This window comes from Candoia aspera, chromosome 1 (assembly GCF_035149785.1).
Source record: "Candoia aspera isolate rCanAsp1 chromosome 1, rCanAsp1.hap2, whole genome shotgun sequence".
NCBI classification, from domain to species: Eukaryota; Metazoa; Chordata; class Lepidosauria; order Squamata; family Boidae; genus Candoia; species Candoia aspera.
This window is the reverse complement of record NC_086153.1, coordinates 238973302-238995560: the sequence shown is the minus strand read 5'-3', so window position 1 is coordinate 238995560 and position 22259 is coordinate 238973302. Positions and strand designations below refer to the sequence as shown.

Genomic DNA, 22259 nt, shown 5'->3' with positions numbered 1-22259 from the left:
TATATTTTTCCCCAGTGAAATGAGTTGTCCTTCTGGAAATGGATCTAATTCTATGAAGCGGGATTACTGCATGCCACATAGTGGGATTATCTCAACAGCTTTCCTCAAGCAGGAAATCTGTTTTTGATTTTTTTTTAAGGTCCAAAATTTCTAATTAAGTGAACAAAATAATGTCTTCCAATGCTTGGCTTGAGAAGCATGAGAGAATATTTTTCTCCAGGGCAAAAACTACTTGAGGGAAAAAAATGTGCAGGGAACCTTATTCATCCATCCCTGGAATGCATCCTGCAGGACAGTGCTTCTCAACCTTGGCAACTTGAAGATGTGTGGATTTTAACTACCAGAATTCCCCAGCCAGCATGGCTGGCTGGGGAATTCTGGGAGCTGAAGTCCACACATCTTCAAGTTGCCAAGGTTGAGAAACACTGCTGTAGGAAATCAGGAGGAAAGATTCCCCAATAGGAGTATCTAGGAATTTAGGAAAAGGAAGAAAGCATCTAGTGCACGCACACTATGCTCAGTTGTCAGAGCTCAAAGTCCTTGGTTGATGGTTTGGGAAGGAAAACACAAAGGTACCATGTCCTTGGGAGCTCTGATAATCTCTTTTGGATTGTACGCTTGTAAAGACTTCAACCAGACTGCATTCTATAGCTCCGTTAGGCTGGACTGAAAAATGACTTAGCTGAGCGCTGAGTTCCCTCCTTACTGACTCAGGGAGGACTACTCTTTCTGGTAGAGGCACTGGGTGATCCCAGAATAAATTCCTTGAAGCAGCAGAAGTCCTGGAGAGGTTGGTATTTCTGTGCTGCTGTATAAAAGGGCAGGGTGATGAGCTGGAACGTGGAGGAAATGAGCAGGTGGGTGATCCGTGAGCTCTTAGTAAGGCTCTAACTTCAAGTTGTTATACAGACAGCAAGTAAAGCACATCCCAAATATCTAGGAGACAAAGAGAACAGAGGTAAGCAAGAGGAGGGCTGTAAGTGTGGTATTAAGGCAGAACATACAACACCCTTTTGGTCCCATGTAGTTTAAATCAGTGTTTCTCAACTTTAGCAACTTTAAGATGTGTGGACTTCAACTCCCAGAATTCCCCAGCCAATAGTTTAAAACAGTTTGGTAACTTTTCTCTTGGCAAGTCATGGTATAACTGAACAGGATGGCAATTAGCTTTTAAGACAAGCAATATATTATACGTAGGGGCATTTCTTTCTACTGGTGTTGCAACAAAAAACAACACGTGGATTGCACCACAGTGTGCAGACCCTTTTTAACAAAAATTCCCAAGTGAACTGCACTGTTCTTAGAGGAACTGGACTCTCACCAGCATTAATTTCACAGCAGGTTTCATTTTTGACTAGGAGCAAGAAACTAATAGTCTCCAAAGTCATTTGAAATGTATAGGGATGAGGGAGACACCCCAAGATGGAAAAATACTAAACAATTTCCCAGATACTGAATGTAATTGTCACAGTGGGTTACACCTGTGATGATGGGAAATTCTAAAAGCTATTCAAAAACTCTCCCTCCCTCAGGAATGTACGAACTGATTTCTTGCTGTGCTACATTAACGCCAGAGGGCACTGTTTGACTGCTTTACAGATTTTCAGGTCTCCTGATAAAAGAGAATATCCATTTTTCCCCACCCAACTCCTCAAAAACAAAACAAAACAGGGTTACTGGAACCTCCATTTACACATTTAAAGAAATGCAATAGTTTAAAATAATTCGAAAACTCAAGAGTCTCTTTTTTCTCACTGATATCTAGATTGAAAAGCAGAGTCCAATCCACCAGTAGGACTGCATGTATAATTTTTAATCCAGCATCCAAACACCATGAAATCACATGGCTATTCATATGCAGTAGAAATCTTCTTTAGGCCGGGAAGCTTCTAGATGGTAAGAGCGTGTCAGTCTTTGGAGTCAATTATCCTACTGGCTGACAGCTATATATATTTTTTTAACCAAGATAACATCTTTGCAGGATTTGTTTATAGAGTATTTTGCCCTGGAGAAACACATAGCCTCCAAGAGTAGATGACAGCCATAAATCATGAGGATCCAGAAATACTCAATTTCAAAAAAAGATACAAGGGTGAGAACATTCCAGTGCATATATAGTGTAATGTAAGATGAGGTTTCAGCTTAAACTATTTGCTGCTGTAAAAAACTAAAATTAAGGTCAGTGCCGACACCTTTTCTATGACTGGGGGAGGCCTAGGGCAAAGATACAGAAAACAACACATCTGTTTCAATATTTTAAATCTTTTTTTGACAGGAATTTACTTGTTTGTGTTTACCTGCCAAATCACCATCTATCTGTAGTTCAATATATTTTGCCCCCACAGACCCTAAAACCAAAGGTGGTAGCCATGGTGGGTGAAAGCAGCTCCTTAACATTAACAGCATATGCTTTTCCCTTCAGTCACTCTTTTTAGAAAATAATACACTATTTTAATTGAGATATATAGTGACCAAAAGCCACAATGAATCCTGAAGTTCGGTATGGTCAGCAACGCAACACTGCAGGTCTATAAGCTTTCTGTCATTTAATCGTGGTTTTATGATACATCTTGCATAATGACAGAACTCAGAATTGGCTGCCATTTAGTTTTTTACTTAGGCTTCCAAAAAACTTTGAGAGAAGAGGTTCCATGTTAGCTTCTCCTTGAAATTTTGTCAAATCCATTAAAGAGTACAGGTAGTCCTTGACTTTAAACCATTTGTTTAAGGACCGAAGTTACAACTGCATTGAAAAAAATGACTTATGACCAGTCCTCGCACTTACAACTGTTGCAGTATCCCTGTGGTCACATGATCAAAATTTGGGTGCTTGGCAACCAGCATGTATTTACCATGGCTGCAGCATCCATGGGTCATGTGATTGCCATTTACAACCTTCCCAGGGGGCTTCTGACAAGCAAAGTCAATGGGGGAAGCCAGACTCACTTAATGACAGTGTGATTTGCTTAATGACTATAGCAAAAAACTGTCATGAAATTGGGCAAGACTCATTTAATGGGCACATCGCTTAGCGATGGAAGTTCCAGTCCCAATTTTGGTCGTAAGTTGAGGACTACCTGTATGGTCCCATGGGCAAGTTCATGCTGATAAGTTTGCTCTGTTAAATTACTAATAACCACCATCATGGCTGCCACTGACTTAGTCTTCAAGTCAAAGCTACAGTGACTTAGGTCAGACAGACATGGATTCAGCGGGGAAGGTGTCCATGCCAGCAAATGCATAGCTCTGAGAAAGCCACAGAGTTGTGGAACTGTTCCCCTCTAGTGCAGAGTTTCTCAGCCAGGGTTCCGTGAGAGGTCACTAGGGGTTCCCTGGGAGATCACGATTTATTTAAAAAATTATTCCAAATTCAGGCAACGTCACATTAAAGAGGTAAGTTTCATTCTTTACTTTTAGTTGAAGAACACTGCTAATGCATATATACAGGCCTACGCGTGAAACAAATATAATAATTTTGTAACTTCTGGCCTATACTTGAGCCTGAATGTGCAGGGGTTCCCCGAGGCCCGAAAAATATTTCAAGGGTTCCTCCAGGGTCAAAAGGTTGAGAAAGGCTGTTCTAGTGTCTTCTTATATGCTCAATATATGCTCATGTGCTGACGTCCTTTATAAGTGGAGCAAAATGACATCACTGAATTGTGACTGTGGGGCTGAAAAACAAACTATCCAACAGATAGTGACAGAGTGCTGAAACAGAGCCTATAACGGAGATTTCGCTGATTTCCTGTGACAAATGAAGCAAAAAATTTTATTTGTAATCTAGACATATGTCTATAATTTTATACTCTATATTTTATATCTTGTATTATATTTCCTGTGTTTTTATTCTATTGAACTGCGATGTGAATGTGCCATATGATAAATAAATAATATACTCAAAAAATGGCCTCTAGAATCCTCCCAAAGCTGATTGCTTTGACAGGACTAAAGTGGTCCCGTAGCATCTCCTTGATCTCACAAAACTAGTATCTCTTATTCAAGAGCTAAATTAGAAGACCTTAACTTTCTTTCTGTCCAAAAGAGAAACTGGTTTACTCTGGCTTTGCCCTGTAGCAGAAAGCCACTAGTCAGTAGGAGTGGATTCATTGGGGCCACTTTGTTCTCCACCCTTCATTCCAGGCATTCCTGAGAAGCATTTTCCATTCAAGTTTATTTCTAAGGCAGGTGAATAAACAAGATAAACCTTTCCCTTTATTCCCGTGAAATTTTCTGCAAGGTTCTCATTTAGTAACTTTCAGTTAGGGGTCAGCTGGATCACTGGGCCTCTTATAGCTCAAATTTTGGTTACAGCCTTCTAGTTGCCAACCACCACCACAAAGTTACAAGTGGCCTGTCCAACTCTGAGCATGCGTAAGTCAGTCTTTGCTGATTACATACCTGTACAAATGCAATGCTGAGCCCAACTGCTCCAATAATTATCAGGTGTTCCTGGATAAAGTTTCCCAGCTTAGTGATACAGCCACCCTGGGAAAAAGACATTGAGATGATGTTACTTTTCAGACCTATCTTCTTATGCTGGTTTTATCTTCTCTTACTGTGCAATGTCACATCTTTCAAGACACACACATACAAACGGATGAAGTAAACATGGGCTGGTACTTGGGGCAAAGCTGTCGTCTGTTTGAGAATCATCCCATTGGCCGAACATCTCATCCGTACGGTGACACCCACGGTCCTAACACAGGCTTCCTACGTAGCCTTGTATGGAATAGGTATATGGAGGATGAGCAGTCACCGTTCAGCCAAGAGTAGATGGCATCCCTAACAAACAAAGCCGGGCACATAATCTGGGATCAACCAAGCCCGGCTGTCATTTCTGGAAAATGTTGCTTTTGGTCTCTTGCCTTCCCCTCCCCCTCAGACCTGCCAAATCCCTGCAGACAGAAACGTTACCTGGGTAAGTGGTTGTGTAGTCTGAACTTTCTTTTTTTACAGACAATAGGGGAATGTCCCTGTTTTTAGAAATCCCTCTTCTTTCATTATCAATAATTAGCATACACCCACACAGCCCAAAAGTGACACAAGGTTATGTCCCACGATTTTAACACTGAGCCAGCAGGAAACATGCTGAGACCATCTAGGGTCAGATCCTTCTTCAGCCACAAAGCTCCTGGCTGCCCTCAAACCCACTGCCAATTTTGCTTCATGTTTCTCACAGTCTAGTTCTTGCAAGGATAAAAACAAGTATGTTATGAGAGGAAACTCATGACTTGCCCCCTTCCACCACCCTCCTTATCAATTGCCTTCCAGAGCTGTATAACTGCAGTGGAATAAGTTAAGTAGTATAAGGGAGACTCTCCCCAAATTAGTCTTTCTCCATTAAGTTCTCAGTCTATTTACGGCAGGTCAAATTCAAATACTGACTGGAGGGAAATATCACCAAGAGGAAATGGTTTATTATTCTTTCCAAATCTCTGGGAACATTGCTTATTTTATGGATTCTATGGGAGTTGCCCTGTTGACCTTTTGAAGCAAAAATAACCAGGAGTCTTGGGGCAATTTAAAAATATCCATCATCATCATCATCATCATCATCTAAGCTTCTGTGAATTGGAAGAAGTGGTCTGCAATACACAAAAGCCTACGCAGTAATAAACTGGCTAGTCTTTAAAGTACCCCAGCACTCTTAGTTATTTTATCAATTCTACAGCAGCAATGGTAGAAGGAAGGTTCACAATTTAGAGAGAGAGAGACAAAGAGAGAGAGAGGAAGCAGGTGCAGGAAAAACAATAGGAAAACAGAGATAAATGTGATGGAACTTTCCTTCAGAACAGCCTCTTCCCCCAACATTTTAGATAAGGGGCTAAAAAAAATGTCCCCTGGATTCAGCAGTCAGCAATTATACCCTGAGGCAGAGCGTTTGGTCTGCGTCTGACCAACCAAAACAAGCTTAGTTGCAGAAGTTATTCATGTGCCTTCATGTCCCTTAATCCTCCCCTGAGCCCCACTGAAAGGGACTGCTTCATCATCATCACCCAGCAAAGTATCCTAGAGGCTCAGAGCATCAACTGGCTTGGTGGAAAATGGAATTTTGCACTTAAATCAACTCTAAGGGATTGGAGTAGAAACAGGCACTTTGAAATATATGCATCTCCACCCTTCACACTGAAAAGCACATAGACACAATAGAACATAGAGGAAAAATACTCCTTTAAATCGAGCTTTGTTTCTGATATGCCCGCTTGTTTTCTTAACAACAATACAAGAGTAGGTTACTACTGCTTTCTTCCAGGATGTTTCTTCCATTTCTAGCCTATAATCCTGGGCTTCCCATCCAAGCACTAATCATGCTGGCTTAGTCAGCCTTCTGACAACAGTCAAGACCAGAGAGGTGCAGCTACCTAGCTGGGCTAAAATCTAGACTTGCCTCACATGCCAAGGAGAGATGGGCCAGCCCTGCCAAGAAATATAAGTATCTATTTGCTTCTAGGTTTACTTCTCTCAAAAGACACAGTCAAGATAAATACTGCAATATAATTCTAGATGGAGGTTGTTAGGATGTTCCAATGCACAATAACCAAGGTGTGACTGATCAAAGAGCATAATCGGTCAAAGGTCTCACGGACATTTCCTTGATGTGATAACAGGAGACGGCTCAGGTTTGTTTGTGGGCTTTGAAAATTTTTTTTACCTCTTTGTAGATATTTGAAGGATGATCTCTTCTACCACATGCATCAGTCACCGTCTTGCAGCAGCTGTCTGGGACCTTCCTTCCTTCCTTTTCAACTTTGTACCAATAGCTGTCACTCCAGTCTGTATAATTATGGCTGCCACAGCACTTAAACTGAAGACACAGGCAACAAGGCATTATGAGAAAAATCAAATTTGTATGATGTATTGGCCAACATTACAAAACTAAGTCTCCTGCCTCTGACAGCATATCCCTCAGGTATGCACAACTTGTGCCCACGCTTCCCTGAAAAAGTCAGTATACAACAGCCCACCAGCCAGACAACAAAACAGCAGTTTTTACTAAGCTTCTTGTTGCCTTATGTAACTACAAGGCTGTGCATCTCTTCCGGCAAGAAGCAGTAAAATTCACTGTGTTTCTAGAAGCTTAAAATGTCTCATTTCAATTTTTGGGCTAGGAAAAGGTGTATCAGTACAATTCAGGAATGAAATGTTTCTCAAGAAAGCACCTTCTTAAAAAAACATCCTGAAGTCAATCCTTTTGCAAGTTCTCAGTTATTCCATTAAAGATAGAATTAACTCCATACGAGAGAGGTGTAAGGAAAAGACTGAACCACCCCTTGGCACTGAATACTTCATCTTTGTAGAAGAATACCTGGAGCTAAGGAAGACTTGAGCTTGATACAAATATATTAAGAGTCTCTTCCAGTAATGTTGGAGGATATTTGACCCTACTTGTTGACAAAATGTTAAATATAAAGCCATGCTTGATAGTGTCGCTTCTGCTTCATGTCCATGTGTATATGCTGGCCTCCACTGGTTTGTTCAATCAATGAACAAGTTACTTTAGTTGTTCTCACTATACCAAGCTACATTCCCTGCAAGGGGATCATATATTTAGCTGGGTGTGAAAGAATCATTGCTGAGGAAAGTAACTCCCTGTAGAGGCATGGCAGGCTCACGCATTTCTGCTCAATTATGGTCAAAAGGAGTCTCCTCCTTTCCTTGTATTTTTCCATCTGATATCATGCCTACACAGAAATATCTCAAACTTCCAGTTTGTAGCATGAATCCAGAATCCATTATGTGTTTAATCTCTGAGCAAGTCCAACTTCCTGCAAAGTATCTTATTCCCTGTGCATGCATATTGTACTGTTAGGCAGCAATCTGATGTACGTTGGAAGTAAATTATAATGAATGCAGCTGATTTACTTCTGAACAGTTTGGAGTATGTGCTGAGTGATCCCTCTACAGTCGCATGATGGGGCAAAAATAATTCAAGTGCAAGGAGTAATGCAAGAAAACATATTCTGGAGGAGCTAGTCTACTCAACTTCCATTTGTCTTGTCTGCTACACATGAGGCAGATCTCACACTCTCTGCCATATTGCCCAACAGAGAACCTTTCAGACTATTCCAAATCTTCTAAGATTAGGAAGGTGACAGAGTAGCTCCCGTTAAGATGATGTTCATGTTTAGACTTGGAATACCAGTGACTTATACCAACACACACATTCACAAGTGTTGAAATAAAATCACCACTATACAGTGATTTTATAAACTGAAGAGCAGAAACAACTATTTTCCTATCACCAGTTTCTAAAAATAAAAAGTAAGATTCATAGAACTTTCCACCATTTTGGAGAATGTCCCCACTCCTGTTCTTTGGAATGAATTACTCAGTATGTTCCCAAATCAAACCCATGCCTGTCCCAGGCTTAAAGTATCTTGCCACGTCCAATATGATCATCTAAATTCTAAAACAACAAGACATATTGATCTGGAACACTGCTGCACTGGTCAAAAGAAGATGAAGCACATCCCCTTCTCTCTCAGAGAATTATGCTCCTCCGTTAATTACATTTTATGCCATGCTCTGTAACTGGAGATTAATAGCTTCAAGAAAAATATGTGTCAATCAGGAAGTGAATTTACCATTGTTACTCAAGAAAGGCCAATCTGTTTTCCCACTTTTCTCTTGCAATGAGGTTATTAAATTGGTGATGGTAGAAGTAAGAAATGGAGAGGTATTTCAGTGACCTGATCACTAAATAGGGCCAGCTGATTATTTTAACTAGCTACTGTTGTGTTTCCCCTTTGGGAGCTGCTGTTTCAGGCATGAGGCAAGAGTGCTAAAAATACTTATGTATTTTTCAATGCCTCTAGACCATGAAAAGTCAACACAGAACGGAAGGCGTGGGAAAGGGATCTTACACATGATCCATTTACACCTTTGGAATCTGTTTCTGCAGCCAAGTGCCTTGCATATATAAAATATCATACAGACACAGTGGAAATGCAACCCCCTTCAGGTGTTACTTACAGACAAGTGGACCTAAAGCTACCTCTTTGCAAATGTGCACATAATATTCCAGGCAAGCAAAGGCCCCCTCATTTGGCAGTAGTCAAGTCCACTAGTACTCTTTTGAGTAGGGCTGTTGGGCTTTCATTTGATCAACAGCTCTCTTGAAAGGAGGGATTACATTATGACTTCTGCTCAGGGAAAATCCCCAGGGATCCAAGATGAGTGGGATCAATATTCTGGCAAAAAACAGCTGCAGCCCAATTTTGAAAGTATCTGCACAGACAGAAATGGACCCCGAAAACATGCCTCTAAGATTCCATGGTCTGAACTAAGGCAGGGGAAAAACACTATTTTCTGCCATGACTCAGCTTTTCCCATTTCTTCCCCTAGATCTTCATCTCTATTTAATCCCCATATTTCTTAAACATACCTCCTGCTGAAGTTTGTCCACCGCACTAGTCACACCCTCTTCTCCTGCCTTCTTATACTTCTTGGTCATCGTGTCTCTCAGATTTTCCTTCAGCTCCTTGTTCAGCTACACAGAACGGGACACCACAATGGGGACAGAAATAAGATACAGTGATGACTGTTCTTCAACCCAGCTCCCTGTATAATAATTGTTACCAACTATTCTGAGAGAGCTTTCATGTAATACAAAATGGGTCTCAGAGTAATTCCATAGAGTTGGGGTCCAATTTTGCAAATATAAATTCAGCAAACTGAGCCAGTTGGTTAGCTTAAAATGCTATGCAAACTGAATGCTCTAGAACAGGCTTCCTGAACAAAGTGTCAGTCCAGAACTTGAAGAGCAATTCCCATCATCCACTAGCCGACATGGTCATTGGAGAAGGCTACTGAAGGTCCCCTCCAGCTTCTGAAGAAATGCTCATGGAAGTGTTGGTATGCCCTGCTCCTGTTTCTTTTTTAATATATTGCAGGACTGCTCTGATATTTTCTGCACCCCCTACCTCATGCTTTGCAAACCAAGTAAGACAAAGCACTTAGATTTGCACTCAGAACTCTAGAATCTAAACAGAATTAAGACCCAGGACTCTTGGTTGATTGGATTTACTTTTAGAAGTACATTGTAGGTACTGAGAGGTTCAATCACTCATTCAAATGATCACCCATAGCTGAAAGAGAAAGGCAGTGCCATCAAAGAGGCTACCTTTCATTACCCTATATGTTGGAGGCAAGGAGTGTCCATTGCTAATGTGAGATGTGAAGACCCATCATTTTTATTAGCCCTATCATCCAAAATATCAAATGTCAAATGCCCAATCTACCACTTTACTGTGTAAACTAGTACACTATCATACAGGCACTTGAGGAGAGGAGCAGATATCTGGAAAAAAAACCAAAGCCAATATTTTGCATCATCAACCTAGCAATAAGCCTTAAACTCCACTTGTACAATCAGGTAGCACATCATTTTGGTTATGTCCAAACCACCTTTTTATTTGAAACCAAAGGTTATGAGGTTTTAGAGCGGAATAATCAGCAAAACTAGAAAATAGCTTACAACACTAGAAAAAAACATATTAAAAGTCCCTCCATTAACACACACCATGCAGAAAAACAAAAGCAATTACCTGTAGGTTGACAGGAAAGAACTGCAGCATGACAAAGAGGCAGCAAAAATAAACACACACACAGTTTATAGGCATTTTGGAAGGAAGTGCCAGCGAGGGGAGAACTAAAAGAGGCAACGCAAAAGGCCAAGTTCCTTGAGAAGAAGACAGGAAGATTGCCAAAGCAGGACTAGCAGACAGAGAAAATAAAGCTTACAAGACCAAGAACAGTGTTTCTCAACCTCAGTGACTTTAAGATTGTGGGCTTCAACTCCCAGAATTCCCTAGCCAGCCTTGCTGGCTGGGGAATTCTGGGAGTTGAAGCCCACACATCTTAAAGTCACTGAGGTTGAGAAACACTGACCAAAAAGATTCCCACAGTCACTAGAAGCCCACAAACAATATAGATCCCAGCATGCCATAGCTTCCCTCCTCCCTGCCCTTGCCATGTGCTCCTTTAGCTTCCAGTCCACTTTCAGACAAAAGTAATATATCACATTCGGCAACCTGCAGACTTCACAAATGAGAGAAGCAGACTTTCCTAGTGATTCCAGCACTACTATATTTTATTCCACCAGCATTCAACATATTTACCTTTTCAACACCTGATATTTTTAATGCTGCTAATCCCCATATAAATCATAGGATTTTTTATAAACCACATTTAAGTCATATTAGAACCAAAAGTGACAGTTCACAGTTCCAAGTCAAGCCATGACCAAGTTATCAAGCACCTACAGGTGGCAAACCTCTACACTCTTCCACTGATTTGACCCACTGCATGGCATTTGTTGGAAAAAGCTAACATGGAGAAGTTTGTGGTTGGGAAGTTTGTGGTTTAACATGCTGTGGAAACCTGGTCACTGTGTTAGCTTGTGTGAAACTATGGCATGGGGTTTTTTTTAGTTTGGGCATAGCTTGTTATGCAAACAGACATTGAGCAAACAGTATTTAGCCTGTTGTGTGAACTAGACACTATTTCCCTCTTCCGGCTTGCCAAGATAGTCAAATCAGGTCTTCTGTTCAGGTCACATACAGGTCAAGGCCTGTTTAAGTAATAAAACTGTCATAAACTCATGTTTGTTGTGAAAACATGCATCAGTCAGGACTATTTTAAAAAACAGATAATTACCAAGCATTTTTTCCTTTCAATTTTTAGATGGCTCTTCAGAGACAACTGCCCTTCCATGATTGCATTATGTCAGATGGCACCCAATAAAGACTCTTTCATATGCTTAACTGGTCTGTGCCAAGGGTGCTGATTCGTTGGGCTTAGAGCCAGAGCCATGACACATTATTTCATCATAAAACCAATGCACATATACCAATACAAGTATTACAGTCCCTTAAAACAGAGCAGCAAGAATTAGATCAGCAGCAATTAATAAAAACATCAGTAACATGCAGACTGAAATAAAGCGTTTTTTTAATGCTTTAGTTAACATTTCCAGTGATGGTCCCACATGGGAAGCAAGTTTTATAAGCAAGAATCCATCACCGGGATTCTACTGTACTTGTAGTTGAATGTTGGTATCACAAAACATACAATAGAACATTTTTTACTTTAAAAACAGGTCTAAGTGTCAACCATTCAATTCACATTTTCCCTCCTCTCCCTCACTGGGTTTAGTATAAATCAGTGTTTCTCAACCTCAGCAATTTCAAGACGTGTGGATGTCAACTGGCTGGCTGAAGAATTCTGGGAGTTGACGTCTACACATCCTAAAGCCCTAAACGTTGTTTACAATTATGTAAACAGAGATATTGCAGTGACAATCATCGTATGTTAGTAAGAAGAGAATGTGTAAACCACTAAACCATTGTAGAAGCAACTGGATGGTCAGCCACTCCATTTTATACTACAGCATCAAAAGGAAAGAGAAAAAGGCAACATACAGGATATTTGCATTCCTAGCACAGATGCAGTAAGATGAGTATTTTCTTAGATAATATTTTCACAATTCATGAAAATGGCTTGAGACCAACTCACTGTCAATCAATCTCATGCTATATTAAATTGGCCAATACAGAACATTATTGGGTCTAGTGGGCAAAGATCTTTCCAGGTGTATGCGTGGATGAACTACTGAACTGCTCTAAATCATTTAGAGCAACATATTATGTACCTGGTTTACTAAAATTTACTACATCATAAAAGTTGCCTTGCTTGGGCCAACGGCTGTACATCAATGCCGACATGCGGGGTTTATAATCAAGTGCATTTTACATTGTAGTATTGGAACAAAGTTAAGGAAAGAAGTGTTTGCACTGCAGCTTCAAATCATAGCCTGGCCCTTGAGACACAGAGTGCCCAGGATGTCAGCCTCTTATTCATAATAGGCTTTTAGTCCAATGAAGAAATCTATAGCCTAGGAGGTCCTATGCATAACAGATGTGCTTACAGGGTTTTGTGGAAAGATGCCAAAAAGCCTCATGACTACCACTGTCAAGTAGTGCTGGCTCACAGTAGGCAAGAATGAGTGAATCTCTGTAACTAAAAAAGGTATATACTTGTTGTGTTGAGAAGACCTGTGGGGAAATGAAATGTGGCCTGTTGTACTGATCAACCCTTTTCTCATATTACCTACCTGCTGGTAATAGACACAGGCCAGGATTCCAGCAATTATCTCAAGCAGGAAGATGCACAGCAGCAATATGAAATACTAAGGAAACAAAATGAACAAAGAAGTTAAAGCAGAGCATTGTGCACTATGGAATTTGCCCTGGAATTTACTTTTCCCATAAAAATACACTGTTGACAAAACAGGTAGACATTGGTACCCAAAATTGAGGACAATGGGCATGACAAAGCAGAGAACAGCAGGTGTGATGCACCCCTGGACAAGAGGAACTGGATTTGGAGGGTACCCTTCATTTGGGGGGTTATCAGCCAACTGCTCTATCTAGGAGTGGAAGAACAGCTTTTGATTTCCTGAGCCTTGTTATTTTATGAAACATTCAGAACAAGCTGCACAAAATGCATCTTACTCAGAAGTGGAACAAGCTTCTACCTGGTCTAAAAGGTAGCTTTATGGAGACATTATCAAATAGATAGCTTTATTGATACATTAAGGGGGAAGGGAAAACGCAGGTCTTTATTGCCATGTAAATTCATCAAAATGAGATTTGCTTGATTTTGGTTTAGCATGTTGCATAATTCCAGCCATTGTGCTTTATTCCATAAATCATGACTAAGTAAATCATGGTTTATGACACTAAACTAGGCACATCTAGGTTTGTATTGTCTACTGTGTGGCAATGGGTTTCCAAAATAATAGGCAAGAGATCATTTGCAGCTCTGCTAACCAAGATCCTTTTAACTAGAGAGCCAGAGGACTGAACTGTAGACCTTCTGTGTGTAAAGCATGTGCTCTACCACTAAATTATATTCCCTTACCCACCGCTTTCACAGCTGCGATTCCTACTCCTCTTGCCAATACTACTTGTTTTGAAATGCAACCCCTCCAGCTGACATTGGTAGAAACTCATCACAAGCTTGTTAGATGATGGTGGAATGCTTAATTGCTCAGGGCAGAAAGCATTTTGAAATAGCTGAGCTTCTTGTAGCTCCTAACAGTACAGAAAGTCAGCAAAATGTACACAAGCACTTTGGGCTGAATTATCAGGTGTGAACTTCAAAAAAAAATCCAACTACTCAGAGGTCTCTAAAAACATAACATTCAGACCAGTTTAACACTAACATTGGTGTAAGGCTTAAAACTGGTCATGTAGCAATCTCTGATAGTCACACCAGAAAAAGCTGTTTTATAAACAAGGTGCACATGGAGAAGCCAGGGAACAAGCAGCTACATGGTCATTGACTCAAAAGGATAGGAGGAAATGGCCCAGGATATAAACCTAGGGAGTAAGTGGGGTGGGGGAGAGAAAGAGAGGACAGGGTTCGAAAGTGCTGTTATACAGATGCCTTCTTTGTGGCTTCCTAATTTTCTGCAGTTAATCTACTTATCTAACTTTCTTCTGTCTGCTTGGAAATGTGGAGTTAGGAGGGAGTTTAACTGCCATATCACATACAAAGTCTCCATCTCACTACTCCCAACACTGTAGAAGAACAGCTCCTGCCCCACTCCTGAGATGAAGCCATGGCTACAGATGGTCTGGCAACCCTGCTGCCTGGGGATCACATCACTAATCACTTGCTCTAGTATCAGAACCAAGTGGCAATCCAATGGACCAGTTAATCAAGACAATGAACCGGTTCTAGCCCAACAGGTGGGAAAGAGTTTGCCACAGCAGCAGCTCAGGTCATGCTTCCAGCTCAAGTCCCCATAGTTGTTGCTGCTGCAGCAGCCCTCCAAAGTCAAACATCTACTTCCCTGCCTGAAAGGAAGATGGACATCTTAGCAGGTTCATTACCTTCATGTATGAATTACCCATTACCCTGAGGATTTTCCCATCAATCAATCTTGTGCAGGATTTATAATTGGCCTGATGACCAGGAGAGCGACAAAACCAGCAATCTCACCCCCCTACCCCCACCTTAGACAATGACACTCTTGGGAGCTATGTTCAACAATCCTGTCAAACAGGTGAGTGCATATACCTACTCAATTCATGCCTCTACAGATAGGTTGTCATTTCGGACCACATAGTTACTACCCATGACTGCTTCCTATTTCTTTTTGACTGTCTTCTACCAAAGCCCTCACATTTACTCTAGGACCAGTAGGCTGCTCAAGGCCTCCTCAGGGATCACCCAGGTCATGCAGGGTCTACTACAAGCACTTTGGCTGTCACCACCAGCAGGATCTCCACAGTGCTGAGAACACATCTGGCTTCCTACAAGATTTCTTCCCTCCACACAACCATCTAAGAAGCTGGATCCAAGTTGACTGGACCATTTTCCATTCTTGCACATTCTTTAACCTTTTGTCTATAGCTTCCCCATACTCTGAAGATACATCCTGCTTTCCATCCTGTTCCAGAGTGCCTCCCCTGCACTCTATGCCGGTCTGTCCTACCACACCCATCTCAATGGCAGGAAGGAAGAATTTACAACAGAATATAGACTTCCAATGTAGAATATAGATTCAATGAAAAAGCTACCCAATCCCAGAAATTAGCAAAGGATGAACCTCCTTCAGCTGCTCCATTTGCAGCATCCCAAGAAACCCAAACTGTCTAATGGGCTGCACATTCTGACTTTGGCTCTGGATTGACTCTGAAGATGAAGGGAACTTGCTTGAGGAGGGGAGATTGCTATTACAGTGAGCACCTCACCTAAGTTGGAGTGAGAGACTTTTGGAAATGGGGGAATGTCTGACAGAATGGTAGAACAGAGTATACAGGGAGAATCCTTCCCAATTCCACTTGAAAAATGGACATTCCTCTTGCTCCTGAGATCTCCAACCAAGTAGATGGAGAGGTTGAAAGAACTGAAAGAAGTGAAGGGGGTGATTTTTTTTTACAAGCCCAGCTGTGGAAGAAATGCCAAATCCCCTGCCCTGAGAGGCCCAACTTGTAAGAAAGAAAGGAGGAGAAAGTTGAAGGGAGGAGACTTTGTCAGTTCCAACTGAGAAAACAATGGAAATGGGAGGAAGGAGACCTTCCTGTCCCCCACAGCCAGAGGAAAGTGACCCTGGCACCTCCACATCCACAGGGGCAAGGGGAGGTGAAGACAGAGACAGAGGTAGTGTAAGGATGAAGTGAATGAGGCAAGACTCTTTTATTCTCACAGTTTCAGAGTTTCGTCCAAGGCTCAACCATAAATCTCAACTAGGAACTCAAAGAATTAGCAGAACAAGCAACATACATTGCTTTTATTGCTGAAACAACTAGTCCTAATAACAAAGAAGCTCAGCTACTGCCAATCAAACTCTCTGCTGATAAGAGCACCCAGATTAAAGGTTTACACCTCCCCCATCTTACGCAGTAATGGACTTGCTACTCATTTGTCAGCCCTGGAGCTGGAGGGATCTATACTGTGTCTTGCTGTGTCTTGGTAAAGCCTTATGGGATCTCAGTGTCTTTGTTTCTGGCCATCAGCCCTCACATCTGCCAGAGCAAACCCTTTAGTTAAAAAGGGATAAACGGTAGAAACCTTCAGAGCCAGGAAATTAGCAAACATGGCCTTTGACTCAGAATGTCCGGAGGAAAAACCTAGGACTTAAATTTGGGGACCAACATATATAGAGGGCAAGACTTGGGGGCGCTGTTAGACCAAGAACGCCTCCACCTTTATGGCTTCCTAATTCTCTGCTTGTAATCCATAGGGTTTTCATTGGCACATTTTTGGGAGTAGATTGCCAGGCCTTGCTCCCTAGTCTGTTCTTTGTCTAGAAGCTCTGCTGAAACCTGTCCACCAAGGGTGACCCTTTGGTAGCAGAACTACTGATGGCATAGCTTCCGGCATCATAGCAACATGCGAGCCACCACAGTAATCAATTTTAGAAGAAATACAACCAGAATGTTCCCTAGAGGCGAAGATAACTAGGCATAGACTCTCATACTTTGGACACATCATCAGGAAAGGCCAATCGCTTGAAAAGGACATCATGTTTGGTAAAGTCGAGGGCCAGTGGAAAAGAGGAAGACCTTCAATGCGATGGATTGATACAATCACAGCAACAATGGACGCAAACATTGGAACAGTCAGGCGTATGGCGCAAGACTGAACAGCATTTCGTTCTGTTATACATAGGGTCGCCATGAGTCGTAAATGACTCAGTGGCAACTAATAACAACAATTCTCTGCTACTTATCCATCCTTCTTGCATTTGCTTGGGAATGCACAGTAGGGAGTAAGATTTAATCACTCTGCCTACTATGATGCTTTGACAAGTGGGGTGCTTCATCTTCCAAATACCATAACACGTTGCAGCACTGAATCTATCACAGCTTACTTTTAATTAAGCACATAGTTGACTTTGGACTGAAGATTAATTTAAACGTAAGCTTGGATTCAAATGCTTAAGTCTGCTACCACCTTCATTTCTCTTTCCATACATAAGTAGTGTGATAGGATTTTTTTCCTAAGATACCAAATAGTCTTTCATGGGATAGTTTAGGGAAGATAAAACTCAGCTCTTTGAGAAAACAGATTTAATGCCACAAAACTTAAACTATCTCCCAGAGGGAAGCAATTCAGAGACATATTTGAGCAGATTACTTCTCTATTCTGCAATGATAGAACTCTTTCAGTAGCTCGATTTCTAACATTGTTGGTCCAAGACATTTTGCTGCCTGAAGCAAAGGACAAGGTAACAACAACCCACACTCATTTCTTCACATCCAGAGCTATCTAGACAGCTGGCTAAGTTTAACACTAGAAATGGATGAGCCCCCTCTACTGCACTTTAAGGCAGTAAACTAATTTGGAGGCAAAGGGTGGGCTTTATGGGATGCACCCCTTTGTCTTCCAACATATTCTAGTTCCCAGTTTCTCATTCTGCCTAGTAGTACAGCCAGCCCTCATCTCAGCAATACGGCCACTGAACCAAACAGACAGCTCAGTTTTGATGGTGGCACCATTGCCAAATGTCTCACACTTCCTGGAGCCTACCAAGTGACACTACTTCACCAATAAGACCCACAGTGTGCCCATTATACCTGATCTGGTATGGGACAACTTATATCAACCAAGAGTGGCCTGCCATCTGTGCCACTTCTAGGATAAAAATAGCCTGGGAAGAGTTGCCCATGTGCTGACATCTTCAAGTTAGATTGCTGTAATAGATTATACATGAAGCCATCCTTGCAGAATGCTCAAGAATTGAAGCTAGGTTGTGAAGTAGAACTGGGGGACCGGAATGTGTCTCTTCTAGAAGTGGGGATTTCACTTTGAAAGCTCCAGTGGCCTCTAGTTTGATCCTCAACAAAATCCAAATTGCTGATACTTATCCTTAAACCCCTTCATAGACTTTCAACTGCCTTCTGCCATTTCAACCTGTCTCGGCTCCTAAATTACCTCCAGATCTCCTTGCCTTAAAAAGAAAATCAGATTCTGATGGAAGCAAATATCTTCTTGATTATGCTGTTTCTGTTCTAGAATCTTCTCCCAAAAGTACTTGGTCTTTAAGCATTTCTTCATCCAGCACTAGATGACAATATTAATTTGAATTTATTATGAATTTAATATTTTTATTTCATATATGTGTTTTATGACTAAGCACAGGGGAAGACCTATTTTTCTCCATAACAGCCACTTTGTGAGGTAGGCTGGGTTGTGAGAGTGACTACCCTAAAGTCACCCAGTGAGCTACTCTGAACTAGAACCTCAGTCTCCCCACTCCTAGTCCAATGCCTTAACCGCCACACTACACTGGCTCTTAAATGTTGTGTTATGTGCCACGTTGTTTTAAGAGAATATTTAAAAAGAAATAAATAAAGCTACTGTGTTGGTGGTTGTTATACTGTTTCCTAATTTCCTCTTAGCTTCCAATTTTATTGTGGCTAATTTTATTTTTAATTTATACTTTGGGCCATGCTGGTAATAAACACAACTGAAGGCTGGAATCTAAACGGATTTATTCAGTTAAATAACAAAGTTCAAACTTTTTTTCCCCCTCTTGGCTGATCTCAGCCCTTCACATCCCACAAAGTTTGCTGAAGCCTCTGACCATCTGCATGCTTGGACAAGATGTCCTTTCATACCACAGGCACAAGTAAACAAAGAGGAAGCTAGCTAACCCAAGACTGGACTTCATGCTAAAAAGAGCTGGAAATAGAACAGAAACACGCCTTAACCCGACAGGTCACTTTTGCTGGAAACAGAGTAAGTAATGTTACTGACATCATCCCTCTACCAGCTGAGACCTTAAAAAAAGGAAACAACTCACCAATGAGCCAGAAAACTAATTCCTATGCTTGTATTCCTCAAAATCTTCCCCAATATTGTACAAACATGCTCCAATTAGATTGCATTTTTCTTTCCATTCAGAAATGGAAAGAAATTATCAGAGCCAACAATTAAACAGGCCACAGCTGTTTCTTCTCTAAAACACAATACTATTCCCAAATGTGATGTCTTCTAAACACGTTGATCTAGAACTGTAATCATCCTCTGCCAGCAGGAGAAAGGCTGATCTATGGAATTACAACACATTTATTAATCACTGTCAGTTGCGTCCCAGCAATTGGGCACAATAGGAGTTGAGATTTGCAGCAATATCCCTGCAGATGCCTCCCCACTGCTTGCTAGCCCTCTTGCTCTGCTCTGCATTTTACTTTAGACATTTTAAAAAATAATATTTTAATTTGAAACAAAATTAAAAAGCAGCTGGCAAGTTGCAAAACACCATTCTCTTTTTTTCAAGAATGGCCTTGGATTCTACAGAGGCCCCAAGTATTTTAAGAAAACCAATATGGTAACTGACTGTAGAGCCAGTCTGGTGTAGTGGTTAAGGCACCTGGCTAGAAACTGGGAGACTGTGAGTTCTAGTCCCACCTCAGGCACAAAGCCAGCTGGCTGACCTTGGGCTAGTCACTCTCTCTCAGCCCTAGGAAGGAGGCAAGAGAGCAAGCCACTTCCGAAATTCTTGCCAAGAAAACTGCAAGGAGTCACCAGGAGTCAACAATGACTGAAAAGTACAAAGAAAAAAAAAGACACACCTGACTGATGCCCAAACCTTTGTTTGCAATGTGCCAACCTCCTTCTCAAAAAAGACCAAAGTACACACCCTACCGATATGAATACTCAGATGTGGGTGACAAACAATTTATCAAAGCTATCACTGACACAGGGAAAAAGAAAAGTATCCACCAGGTCGTTATTTAAGTGAGGTGGAAAGGAGGAAGAATGCCCATCAACAGGTTTAAATTTCACAGCAGGAGAAACTTAGTTCTCAGTTTATTCTGAACTCAAGGATATGGGTAACATGCCTGAGATCACTAGTATGCAAGTCCAAACTTTGTTGTGGTGGTTGTTAAGAGCTTAAGGTCTGGGGTTTTTGAAAGCTTTAAATAAGTACCTTAAGTTTCACATATGCATCTGACAGCATTTGTTAGGGATGAAAGTGGCTGAAAAATCATGTTGTCTGATTTCAATGGGGCAAATGCAGGGTCCTCTCCAAGCTGCAAGATGGGGGCCGGAAGGTCAATGTGCAGTCCCTGGACTGCCAACCCATTTTATAGGGATCATAAGGACTTCCCCTTCAACATCCCACTCTTGGAATGGCAACAAATAACATTACAGAGCAACTCGGGGAGTGGGGGAGGCAGGAGCAGAAATGGAGATTCATCATCAGAGGTGGAGGAAGAAAACTTTTTTTGAAGTCTGTGCCTCCTTCCCAAGGTAAGAGCATTCGATACTAGATTTGAATCATTAAGCCTACAAGAGATGCGCTTCTCCTTTGATGTTCACTCACCATGGTGGACCACAAACCATCATATCCATTCATCTTAATGTTCAGTAAGAAAGAAATGGGCATATACCAGTGGACAGCTCTTTATTCTTATCACAGAGATGCTTGAAATGTGGGCTGAGCTCAGACTTGGCAGAAACAGCTGAAGCCAAAGCCAGGCTGACCAAATGAACTGCAGGCCACAAGTCAAGAGACAATCGACCTGTCACAGCCAGCCACTCAGAGGAGAAAAAGCAGGAACAAACGGCTCTTTTCTTCCCCAAGAGACAAGTATTAGTTTTCTGTGGCAAAACAACATAGAGGACTGTACCAATTTTTAATCTGTAATTTTTGGCTTTGGAGAACAGAAACAAACAAGGATAATTTTTCGACACAGTGAGCTCTTGTGTGCAGCCAGAATGCAGTTGCCCAGTTTACAAACCATGCCCAATACCAACATCATCTCAAGCTGCTAGAAGAACTTCAAAAATATCCTCAAGGGTGACTTGGTCTTTATACCAACCTTTCCCAACGTGGCACCCTCCAAATGATTTGGGACTGCAGCACCCAGAATACCTCAACCAGCATGGAGACTATAAAGTTGAGGAAGACTCCATTACCCTGCCCTTTCTCATATCCCATGTACAGGAAAAGGACGTCAAAGCAATTGGTTCTGTATATTTGCTTATTCTGTGTCAGAAAAAGATGCTAGTTTTTCCCACCAAATAATTTTGCTGGAGCAAAACTGATTTGTATTTTTGCCATTCCATATTTAGAACTTTCTACAACAAACGAACTAAAATAACCAAGACAGAAACAGTAGCTTTTCTTTTGAGCCACCCCAAATCTGGATTTCTTTTCTAATTTAGCTTGCCTTCCTCTGACTAAGCATGCTCTCCTTCCCATTCTGTGTTCCAGATGTAGTCCATTAAAGTAAAATAAACTCACCACTTTCAGCAGGCTCCGTTGTTCCCTGAAGGTTGCACAGCAACCTAATATGCCAGTAATCATGACAACAGCACCTGCCACCACCAGGATGTAGGCTGTCGCCATGTATATATTGGACTGCAGGAGGCTAATGTAGTCACTCTTCTCAGCCAGGGTCCAGATGCCCACTGCCATCACAGCTCCACCTGCCAGCTAAAGAGGGAGAAAGAGACACCCACAGGATGAGAGAGAGATATCTGCACTGATAATTTCTCAGTACTACCTAGTTAAGTGTTCTTCAATCTGGTGTCCTCCACATGCACTGGACTACGTCTGGAAATTTGTTACATATACTCTAAGGCAAAAGATTGCTTGAATGATTTATCTCATTCTTAAAAACAGAATAAAGGCCCATATATATATATATATTTACATTACTAGATTTGTATCTTGCCTTTCCTCCAAAGGCTCAAGGCAACATACATAACTCCCTCCTTCCATCTGTTTC

The 22259-nt window shown here is 41.4% G+C and overlaps 1 protein-coding gene across 2 annotated transcripts in view; it reads right to left on the bottom strand.

Moving 5' to 3' along the window:
- Positions 1-334: 334 nt before the first annotated feature.
- Positions 335-22259, bottom strand: part of CD151 (CD151 molecule (Raph blood group)) — a 42881-nt gene continuing 20956 nt past the window's right edge. The window contains exons 3-8 of one of the 2 annotated variants that reach the window (XM_063289305.1): positions 21773-21964; positions 13115-13189; positions 9386-9490; positions 6653-6805; positions 4399-4485; positions 335-936 (exon numbers count right to left, since the gene is read on the bottom strand). In XM_063289305.1, the coding sequence (XP_063145375.1) occupies positions 877-936; positions 4399-4485; positions 6653-6805; positions 9386-9490; positions 13115-13189; positions 21773-21964 (672 nt within the window). In that variant the 3' untranslated portion in view covers positions 335-876. The remainder of the gene's footprint in view (positions 937-4398; positions 4486-6652; positions 6806-9385; positions 9491-13114; positions 13190-21772; positions 21965-22259) is intronic. The other variant, XM_063289304.1, reaches the window with a different exon arrangement.